At 50.7% G+C, this 12,907-nt stretch overlaps 1 protein-coding gene across 1 annotated transcript in view; it reads left to right on the plus strand.

The window, feature by feature from the left end:
- Positions 1-234: 234 nt before the first annotated feature.
- The window catches only part of F11R (F11 receptor), a 14,898-nt gene continuing 2,225 nt past the window's right edge, over positions 235-12,907 (plus strand). The window contains exons 1-4 of the mRNA XM_039839925.1: positions 235-406; positions 12,137-12,205; positions 12,313-12,420; positions 12,620-12,766. Of these exons, the coding sequence (XP_039695859.1) occupies positions 346-406; positions 12,137-12,205; positions 12,313-12,420; positions 12,620-12,766 (385 nt within the window). The 5' untranslated portion in view covers positions 235-345. The remainder of the gene's footprint in view (positions 407-12,136; positions 12,206-12,312; positions 12,421-12,619; positions 12,767-12,907) is intronic.

Consider the following 12,907-nt stretch of genomic DNA (forward strand, 5'->3'; position numbering starts at 1 on the left):
TCGGGAACGCCGCCCAATCAGGGTGCGCTCACCTGCGGAAGGTGAGGAACCGGTCTCTTTTCGCGACAGTTTTCCGGCCAATCAGAGGCGCCTCGGGCTCGGACGGGCGCCCCGCCTCCCGGGAATGGTGGGCGGAGGGGCACCTGGCGGCGGTGAGTCACTCAGCCGAGCGGCGGCTGCCTCCTCCAATCGGAACGCGCAGGGCCGGGGCGCCGGCCAATCGGGCGCGGAGGGCGGGCCAGCGGGCTCAACCTGGCGGTGCGAGCACTGTCCGCGCGGCTGTGCGCGAAGCTGGGTCTGTCCCCGGGCTGCGGCGGCCGCTCTCGCGCCGGGATCCTGATCGCGATGGGGACAAAGGCGAGAGTCGGGAGGAAACGGTTGCTTCTGTTCACTGCGGTGGCCCTGTGTAAGTTCCCGGAGTCGCGGGAGGAGTCGGTGCGTCGGGACAGAGGCTGGAGCGAGGCGCCCGCGCGCCCCTCCCGCGGAGGGGAGGAGTTCGGGGTCCCCCCCCCGCGCCCTCGGGCCCCTCCGCTCCCCTCCCCCACGCCGTGGGCTGTGCCCCCTGCCCTGGCACCCACGGTTCCGCACGCGCGCCGACCGCCCCCTGCCCGCACGAGCCCGTTGGGCCGGGGGCCCTGCGCACTCGCGCGGACCCCGGCGGCCCCTCCTCACGCACCTGGGAAGGATCGCCCCGCCCCGCCCCGCCGCGCCCAGGCGCAGCCGGAGTCCGGAGCGGCCGCGAGGAGCCGCGAGCCGGTCGCCGCCAACTCCCTGGGCTCCTGGAAGCCGCTCCTCGGGGGCCCCCGAGAGTCTAATGGAGGGGCGGGGGCGTCTCTCCCGGGCTGTTGCCGAAGGGGTCTCTTTGCTCCCCAGATCTTTGGGTGGCGGTGGCCGCCCTGGGAAACGTGTCCCGGTGCAGAGTCTGAAGAAACAAAACTGACATTTCTCAGAACACCGCACCCAAAGCTCAGTTCTGGAACGACTACCTCCAGGGGCCTTAATGCGTGTCGTTGACCCGGCGGTCAGGTTGGGGCTGCGGGGCCGGCTGTTGGTGGGCTGGACCCTGCTCGGAGCCAGAACCCTGCGCTCCGCTGGAGTGGAGGGGCTTCTGTCCAGTCCTGCCTCGTGCGGCGTCGGCTGGCCTGGGTCAGCCCCTCCCCAGGGTCTGCGCGTGGCTTCTGTGGCTGCTGTGTCAGTACGTGGCCTGAATGAATCACTGTTTTTCCCTCCAGGTCCTTCTTAGGAAGTGTTAAAAGAAACGAACAATTACAGGCAATATCAGTAGTTATAAGGCAATTCATTTTGCTCAGTTTCGAAGTCTGGAGATCGATTCCCTGTCCATGGACAGATTGACTCTGTCACAGAAGATTTGTCCCTTAGGATGGAAACATAAACCCTTGGGTTGGACTGGACAGAGGCAAGCCTAGCTCTCTCCTTGTCGCCTGGATAAGGAAGCAGGTGCAAAGAAGGGCAGCGACTTTCTCGAAGGACGGGAGGGCCTGGGAGTTCAGTCTCCTGACTTCCTTCTCCTGTTTATCTTCAGTTTCCATTCTTTTCCCACCCCCCACCTACTTACTTCTCCCTGCATCTTAGAACTGCCGGCGACATCCACGGTCATTTTTTGGGTTCCCTGTGGTGCCCAGTACTGCAGACTGCCAACCCGGTACCGTGCCTGCACGTCCCCTGCTCCCAACCTTTGGGTTTCTTTTTCTGAGCCAGGGACTCTATTTGTGACTCTATTCGTCAGGCTCGTAAGCTTCCCGGAGTTGTGTCCTTCCTTCCCGCTTTCTTTCGCTCCTAATTTTCTGGATCACACAGTAATTACACACTGGCTCTGAAAGAATTGCGATAGCACAGTTCTGAGCTTGGGGATGCCCTCGAGTCTCAGGGAATCAGGACACAGTGGTTCAGAGGCAGCCCCAGGTGGCGTTGCGTTAGCTTGACAGGATAATGGGTCCTGGGAAGTCACGGGTCCAGGGGATGGAGGAACTGACCCTGTAACAGTTAAAGCAGGCTGGACCTGGGGGGAGCGATCGCATAAGCACACGGAGGAAGGAAATAGGAGGCAGGCCACCCGTCTGGAGTCTGGTTTGGCTCTTTGCCTTATTTGTGATCTTAGGCTAGTAGTTCAGTCTTTTCATCTGTAAAACAGGAGCAGGAATACTTGCCTTACCCCCTCCTGAGGGTCAGCCGGGACAGTAGCTACATGACACCCACAGGCAGGCAGTATCGGGCAGCTGTTATCCCTTTCAGACCTTGTAAGGGTGAAAGAGTGCTCCCCCTAGTAAGGTATGTCCAAGGAAGCTGGGAGAGACCCTGACAGGCCCCAGATGGCCAGAGCGAAAGGTAGGGGCATCGGTCCTGTTACCCCTGGGACATCAGAAGTAGGTACAGATGCCCATCTGTCCTCCCTCTTCTCTCTAGGGCTGCTTGTCATTGTGGGTCTGCTTTCAGGGAGAGAGAAGACGGGTCAAAATACGATTGACCATCAAGCAAAGGCCCAGCCCCATCCTGGGGAACCTAGGAGAGGGTGGCCTGAGCCTGCCAGGTTTTGGTTTGAGTTAGAGCTGCGGTTTTTTTTTTTTTTTTTTAAGTTTGTTTAATTAGAGTTGCTTAATACATTGATGTCGTTCGAGAATCAAAATGACATTACAGGAGTGGGGTCTCCATCTCTCCCACCCCGTACCTGCTCACTCCAGCCTCCTGGCAGTTTCGTGCATATCTGTCCGGAGTTGGTTACATGGATGGAGGTGTCTGTCAGCACCCATTTGTTCCCCCTTCTACACACAGAGGCTCACGGATACGTTTCATTGCACCCTTCACCTGTTCGTTTCGTCTAATGTACCCTGGAGAGCTTTTCATGATGGTGTTGCAGGTGTTGTGGCCTTGGCCATTAGGACCCCCACCGCGCCCCCAGTCAGCTGAGTCAAGGGGTACTTGCTCTGTGGACACAGAAATGGCTGACAGCCTTGCTTAAAGATAGATTTAAAAGCTGCACATATTATGCGATGCATTAGGAAATAATAGAGCTTGTTTTTCACATTTGTTAGCATTGAAGACAAGACCTTGGGGATCTCGGAACTAGACCTGCTTCCTTTTCACAGGTTCAGGAAAGGTCTGGATGACCAACCTGTGCAATGTAATTGTGGAGAGGTTTCAGCCTTGTGAGGGATTATGGGCGGTGGTGAGCGGCACTGAAAACTTGGGTTCATCCTGCCTGGGACTCCCTGATAAGCAGGGTTTCTGTCTAAAGTCCAGCTTGTGGGAGCAGCACGGGAGGAAGCAGCTGGCTGGCAGGAAGCTGGATGTCAGGCTGTGGTGTGTGCGCTGAGCAGGCAGGCGCACCCTCTCCATGTGGTGGGCAAACGGCAGGGGAGGGGCGCAGCTGAGCAGGTAGAACTAGAAATTCTGCCAAGAGCAGACAGGAGAGCGGTGGAGCGAAAGCCTCTTGTCCTACGCATCTATTACCACTTTCTGCCATCCGAAGGGGCCGGGCCCGCCGACTGACGTCACTGGAAGTGCAGCCAAGGGTGGCTGCTTATACTCAGTGCAGCCTGGAGCTGGGCTCACAGAGCCTACCTCTGGCCCACACATTCCTTGTCTGTACCCCCAACCTCAGGGAGTAAGTTCTGTCTCCACAGGAAGCCCTAGGTCTGGGTTCTAATTGTGCCACGACGTCACACTCACTTGTCAGTCCAGTAAACATTAGTGTTTAGTATGCCCTGTGCCAGACATTAGGGACACGAAGGCGAGTAACTTGCTCTCAGGAAGCTGTGAGGGGACCAGCCGTGCGGTGGGAGGGAGCCCACGTTGAGGGGCACCGGGCATCTGTTGTTGGTGGCTTTCCCAGGCCCTGTGTTGTCCTCCGTGTTCCATGACTGCAGCCCCCTTACAGTTGGAGGGACCCACCCATGAGGCTCACACGTCAAGAGGGATGTTTGGATGAATTCTGAGAGAAAACCAGAGACTGGCTGGCTAGTTTCCCTCCTTTTCCTTCCTTCCTTCCTTCCTTTAAAAAAAAAAAAAAAATTTAAACAAACTCCTGGCAAGAAGTCAACTTAAGGAGAATTCTAATAATTAGGGTGCATGGAGAAAACAAAGCTTCCTTAATAGAGCTTTCCTGTAGTGGGTTTGGCTCAGATTCTGGACACCTTCCCCCTCTGTGACCACCTTGTCACCACAGTACTTTCTCGGGGCAAAGCAGTGTTAGGAGCTGGGAGGGTACAAACATAACTGGCTTCTCTGTTATCAAGGAAATACAGACATATATCGACCAAACATGGAGTAGAGTGTGCCAGGGGCTGTCACCAAAGTACAAAGTGTCTGGAAGCACAGAATGGGAAAGAGTCACTTTTTAAAAAAATATATATATATAGATTTTTTTAATTAAGAAATGATACATGCTCAGTGTAGAAAAATGAGAAAACAGAGGCATGTAGAGAAAATAAAATTACATATAATCCTATTTAGAGATAAACACTTAGGGCTGGTGTTTCATCCTAGTCTTTCCTCTGAATAAATGTGCGGTATATGTATATTTATTTGAAGCAAAACATGCTTTAAACAAAACCCATTCTATAGTATTCTACTGTGTGGCTGTAACATAATTCAACTGTTCACCTTTTGTTGGGCTTTTTTCTCTTCGCTGTACTACATATCATCGAATCGTCCTGTTCATGCATCTTTATGCTTACCTTTGATTATTTTCTTAGGCTACATTCCTATAAGTTGAGGAGAGATTAATTTTCACTGGGGAAAAGCATAATGAATCAAGGGGAATTTGAACAATATTTTGCCGTGTATGGAGCGTAATAGTTTTGGAGTTTCAGAATTACACAGACTTGGGTTAACTTTCCCACCTGGCCGTTTGGAGCTGTGTGATTTTGGGCAACTGTGCTAAGCCTCAGTGTTCTCGCCTGTCACATGGGATGGTAACAGCAGTCTTGTCTCACAGTGTTTTTGTGAGAATTTAGCGCGAGTACACGCAAGGCACTGACCTTCACGGAGCTCGGTGTCATCTGCCATCACTCCCCGGTCCAGGCAGTCACGAGACCTTGCCCAGATTTAAGGGGAGGGGACTTAGGTTCTACTTCAGTCACAATGTAAGAGAAGCACACGAAGGGGAGCGATACGTTGATAGGTGCATCTGTCTTGGAAAATACAGTTTGCCGTGTCGTTTCACTACTCAGACACACAGCAATTTCTAGGACTTGTATCCGCAGTCGTGCAGGTTTGTGCACCACCAGCTCTCATGGGCTTGTGTGAGAACATGCTGTGATTGACTAGGGTGATCGTGCCCGAACCACCGCCTCCCTCTCTCTGCCTGGCTCACCACCTCTGCCACTTCCGGCCCCTGCGCCGTTCCTCCCTCCCACTTTCCTGTTCTCAGCCAGGTGACCTGTGTTCTTGCTTTCTCCTGCCCTTTTTCTCTCCTTGAAATTTATCAGACTCACACAGATACTCTAGGATCTTGATGGTGTAATAATCTCATATTTCTTACTCATCTGTTACCTCATTTCACCTATAAAGTTTTAGTTAATCATTCAGTGCTTCCTGGTCTACCACTATTTTGATATTTCCCATTGTTCTTTATCATTTTTTTTTTTTTTTGCCTTTGTTTTTGCCATTTTTTCCTGGCTTTGTTTTATTTTTCTTCTTGTGATATACCCGATTTTCCCCTCTTTTTTATTCTCCTTTCTGAGTGCTTTTCTCTAAATTAAAACACTTAGTACATATTTATTTATTACACAAACGTAGACCATACAAAAGCTGCCTGTCGTCTAATCTCTCAGACAGTGTGCACTGTCAAGTGTTTGGAACCCATTCTTCGAGATTTTTTTATGTGTATATTCAGGTAGCTTTTATTATTTACAAAAGCAGGATCACATTCTACATACCGTTTTTACATTTTGAACATATTTCTATGCCATTACAAACTGACCTGCCATGGCCTTTGGGGTGGCAATATGTGTTTTTCATATAATTACATAACGTATCATTATATATCATGTACTGGGGCCAGGTCACCTGGGTGAGAGTCCTAGCTCAGCCACTTACTAGCTTTGTGACCTAGAGCAAATTACTTAATTTTGGTGCCCCACTTAACTCATATGTAACACGACAGCAACAGTAATGATTATCTCATAGCATTACTGCGAGGATTAGATGGTACAAGGGCTCCCGCTATTATTCTATTTATGTTATTCTCTATTTTATGTTATTCTATTCATTTGGTCATGGTCAGTAATGTGTCTAGAATTCAGATATGATGTATGAGACAAGCCTTATAAAGGTCTTCAAGAGTTCTGTTGATCCTGCTTTTTAAATTAATTGTTTTTTTTCTTATTTAGATACAATTGACATACAATATTATATTAGTATCAGATGTACAGCATAATGATTCGATTTCAGTGTACATTGCAAGATGATCAGTAAGTCTAGTTAACAAGAGTTACCATATATAATTACAAAATTTTTCTTGTGATGAGAATCTTTAAGGTTAACTAACTCTCTTAGCAGCTTCAAATATGCAATACGGTATTATTAACTTTATTCGCTGTGCTGTGCATCATGTCCCCACAAAGTCTGTGCCACCAATCTGCTCTCTGTATCTGAGCTCATTTATGTTGTTTTTGACCCTACTTATAAGTGAGATCACACGGTATTTGTTCTCTGATTTATTTCACTGAGCATAATGCCCTTAAGATCCATCCATGTTGTTGCACATGGCAAGATTTCATTCCTTTTTTTTTTTCTTTCAGAAATTTTATTTCACTGTAAGATGCTTTGAGAACTGTTCATATATAAGTTATAAATAAATAAAAGAATACATATTAGATATGTATTCTTTTATCGTCTGACAGCATTTTATCCTATGAATATAGCACATTCTATTTTTCCATTCCTTTACTGATGAAGTTAAAGATTTCATTCTTTTTATGGCTGAATAATATCTTATTGTCTGTTAATGAACATTTTGATTGTTTCCATGTCTTAGCTATTATAAATAATGCTACAATGAACATGAGGGTGCATATATCTTTTTGAATATTTTCTTTGAATACTCAGAAGTGGAATGACTGGCTCATCACAGGGATGCAGGGGTCCAGCCTCTGCTGTTGTCACACAGACACCTACAGACGCTGCAGCCCAGGCCTTTTGCAGAATGGGAAGTGGAAATGGCCCATACGCAGAGAACTTTAAATTTGTGTTAAAACTATGAAGCAAATTTAAAAATATAATTTTTAAGTTATGAAGCTAACTTTAAAAAAAAGATTAATCGGACACTCATTTTTTTTACTGAGTACTGAAGTCAAAAAAAAAAAACACCTTTGGTAGTATTAAAATTTTTTAAAGATTGGGCTTTGAATCCTCTTTGTTCTTTTCTTCATTTGGGCATGCCCCATTGGCCAGTTTGAAAAAATGGGCTTATTTGTAGACATACCCTAAAGTCCTGCATTGCAGTGCAGGACCTGGGGTGCTCTAACTTGACCTGCGTTGCTCTAACTGGCTAAGGCTCTGTGTTGCTGAGCGCAGACTTGCACCAGGCCTCGAGCTTAGTGCTGAGTGCTCTCAGTAATAAGTAGCATGTGGTTCCTGCTCCTTGGGGGTTTCCTGTCTGGCAGGGAGACACACATGCACAGATGGTGCCGTCCTGACGTGGGGCGTGCTGCGACAGTGTTTTGTGTCGGGTGTTGGAAGCCCAGGACAGAGGCCTTCACCTGGCTCTGGTGAGGGTAGGGCATTTCCTGGAAAACATTGTGGATGAGTCACTGCCGGCCAGATGAAGAACATGGGGAAAGGGTGTCACATGTGGCAGGAATAGCATGGTATGAAACAGCTGACCTCTGCTGGGAGTTGTAAGCATGTAGTTTCGTATTGCCGGAGGGTAAATTGTAAGAGTAGAAAGGGCGATGAAGATGATAAGCCTATCGCGAGGTCTGTGCTGCCGAATTCTCTTGCCTCACTGAGGAATTTGGATTTTATCTTACAGGCAGTGAAAGCTCAAGGCAGGTATTAGATTCGCGTTGGGGACTGTTTCGTTCAGTTCAGCCCGGCCACTGGAGCTTGAATGAAGGTGGTGATGACAGTCTCACCCAGCCCGAGGCTGCTGTAGGGATCGAATGATGGTGCTCGCAGGGCGCTCAACGCAGTGCCGGCATGTAGTAAGTGCTCAGCAAAGCTCAACTCTCCCTCAGGCAGTGGGTAGAGGGTGCTATCCAGCGGGTCCGAGGTTAAACAAGGCAAAGAAACCAGTTAGAGACCAATCACAATTCTTCAGATGACGGCGGCACTCGGAAGTGGCAGTGGGTGTGACGAGGAGCAGCCCAGCCCTTTTGAGGGCGATTGGGAGATGACATCGTAGAGTGAAGGGAAGGTTGTGGTGCTTGATTTCTAGTCTGAGTGACCGAGTAAATGCTGGTACCACCGCCTGGAGTGGACCAGGCGGGAGGTGGTGGGAGGCATGGCCAGAGGGGTGGCAGCTCAGATGAGAGGCAGTGCCGGGGGTGTGTGCTGCATGGATGTACATGAATTCTGGCCTGCATTTGATTTTTCCAAGAGAATACAGAGAGGAGAAAAGGCCCAGGATGGAATGCTGGCCATCATAGTATTAGGGACAGACAGAGGAAGCCAAGTTCAAGGAGACTAAAACGGAACTCTTAGTGGTGGAGGACCAGGAGGGCTGCACGCAGAAGCCAAGGGGGCCGGGTGACTTCTGAGGTGGGGAGTGACCAGCGGTCTTACAAAGGCCACAGAAGGTAACCGAAAAAGCAAATACTGGATGCTCTCCATTCTAGGACGACTTTAATGTTTCGGAAATTGGCGTGCGATTTACAGCCTATGTATATATTTAATATAAATCTCCCCCAAGAAGCTCTTAGTAAATTGCTGTTACATCATCTTACAATCTAAGCATCTTGGAGACGAGGAATATGATTCGTGACCTTAGTAAAAGCAACTTTAATTCCGAGGCGAGGGCCGGCCGTGCCGCAGCAGGCCGAGGGGTCAGCTGGCCAGGGACTGCGTGCGGACGACTCCCCCGCGTGTGGAGAGAGGGAGGAGGGGGTGAGCAGGATGAGTGGGCTGCAAGGTTAAGGGGTGGTTTTCTGCACTTGGAAGGGCCGAAAATCTGTCCGTGCCTTTGACCTTGTAGCTTTTCTTGTGAACTTGGAGTAAGTTAAACGTCACAGTGGAAAGGATGAAATTTCCTTCTTTTTGGGTCCGCCATGTGCGTCAGCAGGACATTCGTCTATTAGTAGGACAGTGCGCCAAGTTTAGGGTCGAGGTTAGGGGCTGAGATGAGGTGAGGGACAACAGGCTTGATGAGGACAGCGTGCGGGGAGACCATCGTGTGCGGATGCAGAGGGTGTGCGGGGAGGGATCATCCCCAGTTCTGATGGCCAATCCATGAAGTTTCTAGAAAAGAGTCTTTCCAAGGCAGTTACAGTGATAGAGGAGAGACGGTTTGGTGGGCTGGAGTGCAAACATTTTTCAGGCAGTATTTATATTGAAGAACACATCGCAGTCAGACAAAGAAGTGTGTACAGACGGTGAAAAAAATAAGACATAATGGTTATTTGCTGCTTCCTGTTGGTCAGACACTGTTGTAAGTACTTTGCATTCTTTTGTTTAACTCTCGACGACAGCCTTTTGATGTAGAAACTCTTATTATCCCCATTTTACAAACAGGCAAACTGAGGTTCAGAGTGAGCAAGTGGCTTGCCTGGGCCACACCCTAGTAAGTAACAGAGATGGGATTTGAATGGAGGCAGTCTGGTTCCAGAGCTTGTTCAGGACGGAGAAGGAGACTGTGGACCAGGATGGCTGAGGTGTCCTGAGGCGGTGACTCCGTGTGGAGTGCAGCCTTTAGGCTCAGGCCAACGGCAGTGGTCCTACCCCAGGGTCGGGGGAGGCACTGAGGTGAAGGGCCCTGTATTGTAAACGAGAGAAGGGAAGCCTGGACTGGGCCGTGGCAGTCGGAATTCGTGAGGAGGAGGAGGGTGTCTGCAGCCCCTGGTGTTTGAGTGTGTGTGGGGTGTAATTCTTGAATGTGTTTTAGATCTGATACCTGAGAGGACTCAGGAAAGGACTTTAGCTAAAGCCAGAGGTAATACAGAAATAGTCATCGCGTTCATGTGCTATGATATTTTTTTTTTTCCGGTGTGGCCCTTTGTTTCAAAGGCTAGTTTCTGTTTAATTTGAAGCTGTTCTTTATTTGGGTGGTGTCACAGGTTGGGTTCTCAGCAAGCTGACTGAGTCATCAGTTGTTGTTCCAAGACATTTATGAGGAGTGCCTGTGGAAGGGAGGGGAAGGGTACAGGACGGGGCAGAGGGACAGCGGGGTTGCACTGGTGCCCCGAGGCCTCAGCCTGCTTGCCCCTTGGGGAGCTTTGGGGCAGGAAGGGCCTTCAGGGGAGTCCTGCGATGGAGGGCTTTACACATCCGTCCCCTACACCGATCAGGCCCTGGAGGTGCTGGCTGGGGCACGACCCTGGGCAGGGCAGTGTTCTGCCCACTCTCACAGAGGGCTGAGGACCCAGGGCCTTCCTCCCAGTGACTGGGACAAACCGTTTCTTTCTGAAGAGAGTTCTGGTTCGAGCATCACAGTACACATCACAGGTAGCAAACTGTAAAATCTGAGAGTCTTAAACACAGTTCCAGTCATGAAAGCAGAGAAAGCTGACTTGGACAACAATCAAAGCATTTCATTATCAGCATTCTTGATGAGAACTGATGAGTGAGAGACTTCCATGTCCTCAATTTTCAGTTTAGTAAAGGCTCTTTGATTTAATTTCTGTATCTGTCATTATACTTGATTATAGATTTGACATTAAAATGTAATGCTGAATATATAGATAAAAGGTAATATTAGAATTTACAGATAAAATGGGCCTGATTTTTGACAAAAAGATTTTTTGACATAGCTTGCATCCATTAAAGCAATGGCTGTTCTGAGAAGCAGCGTGGTGTGTGACAGTGCGGCATTTTGAGGAAGGAAAGGGAGGGTGGGAGTAAACCGCTCGGCAATCCCAGCTCTGCTGTTTCCTAGCTGTGTGAACTCAGGCCGCCACTTCGCCTTTTAAACAGTTAATTTTCTCATCTGTAAACTGGAGGAGAGACTGTCACCCAGACTAATTCACAGTGTTGTTTGTCAAATTAAAATAAATGAAGGTAAACATTAATGCCCCCCACCCTTGAACCTAAAAGACTTTAGAGAGCGTCCAGTTCAAAACTTTCATGTTCCTCATGAGCGAAGGGGGCCCTGGAGGTCCAGAGGCCATATTTAGTTTGTGAGTAATTAATAAATAAAGGAAAATGTGCTTGCATTTGTCTAAGAAAAACAGGACTCTGACCCAAGGCCATAAATAAAGCCCACTTCATGAGTGTGAGCTTTTAGCATGAGAGAGCAGTGTGTGGGAGCCGTCACCCCTGCCCTGTGTCCTGGTGCTTATTTAGGAAGGTTTGGGCTCCATGGTATTGAATTCTCCCCCGACGCGCCATGCCCGCCAGCACCTACAGCGCCCTCCCCTGGACTTTGGGTGGGAGGGGATGCTAATGGCATGATCTGGTCCCGACTCCATCTCCGAACCAGCTGTGTGCCCTCAGACTCCTTGTCATCCAGTCCGTCCCCGAAAGTTGGGACAGTAATGCTGCTCCTGCTGACCTGTCCTGCTCGTTTCCAGGATCAGAGGTTCAGTGCAGGTGGAAACGCTTCGGAAAGCACAGACCCCGCCCCCGCCTTGTGTATTTCAGTTCACCCGCCCGCGCCTCCCCTCCCCCTACTGCCTCCCGGCCGCCCCCTGCATCCCCGCCGCCCGCTCCCCTGCCACGCCCCCTCCGTTCCCCCGCCTCCCCGCCTCCCCCTCCCCCTCCTCAGGCCTTGAGAAGTCTAGTGGGAACCCAGTTAGATTACTGGGAGTCACCAGGAGATAAATTGCATTTGAAAGAAACATTTTCTTTCTGTTGATAAAAGAAGTATTGTAGCAGTTGTAGCAAGCAGCATTTAAAGAGGGCATTTGCGGCATTTGCGAGAGGGGAGGGACGGGGAGCTTGGATCCCTGACTCCCCACACCTTGGGATCGCAGCCCTCTGCCCTGCTCAAGTGCCGCTCCTGACGCCCCCACCCCCTCCGCAGGCTCCCTGGCGTTGGGCAGGGGCGCAGTGTACACTTCTGAGCCTGAAGTCAGAGTTGCCGAGAATAAACGTGAGTTGGGAGGAGGGGGGAGGGTAAGCCGGGGCAGACCCCTGGTGACCTGCAGGACGTCCGCCCCCTCCCCGACCGCGGGTCTGTCGGCCGCTTCTCTCCCGCAGCCGCCAAGTTGCTGTGCTCCTACTCCGGCTTCGGGTCCCCGCGGGTGGAGTGGAAGTTTGCCCAAGGAGACACCACCAGCCTCGTGTGCTACAACAACAAGATCACGGGCGAGTCCCTCTGCCCCCCTCCGCCGCCTAGGTTGTGGGGGGTGGTATCATCCCGGGTCCCGGGGAAGGGGGCGCCCCGGCACTCAGGGCCCCGAGGACTTCTCGCTGCCCTTCCCTGGGACGCAGAGGGCCCCGGTGCCCCCATCACCCGCCCTCTCCGCTCTCGGGCTCACTCTGCCCTGCCCTCTCGCTCCCGTAGCTTCCTACGAGGACCGCGTTACCTTCTCGAATACTGGCATCACCTTCCACTCTGTGACCCGGGGAGACACTGGCATGTACACCTGTATGGTCTCCGATGAAGGTGGCAACACCTACGGGGAGGTCAGCGTGCAGCTCATTGTGCTTGGTACGTGCCATGTCCTCCGGGTGGGCTTGGCTTTGGGGCCCCGGGCACTCATCCTCCAGCGATGCTGGGGAGTGAGGGATGCGGAGTCACAGTGCTTCTGGGAAAGGGACAGCCCCTGACAAGGGCGTGGTCAGGGAGGGA

This window comes from Pteropus medius, unplaced genomic scaffold (assembly GCF_902729225.1).
Source record: "Pteropus medius unplaced genomic scaffold, Ma_sr-lr_union100, whole genome shotgun sequence".
NCBI lineage: Eukaryota > Metazoa > Chordata > Mammalia > Chiroptera > Pteropodidae > Pteropus > Pteropus medius.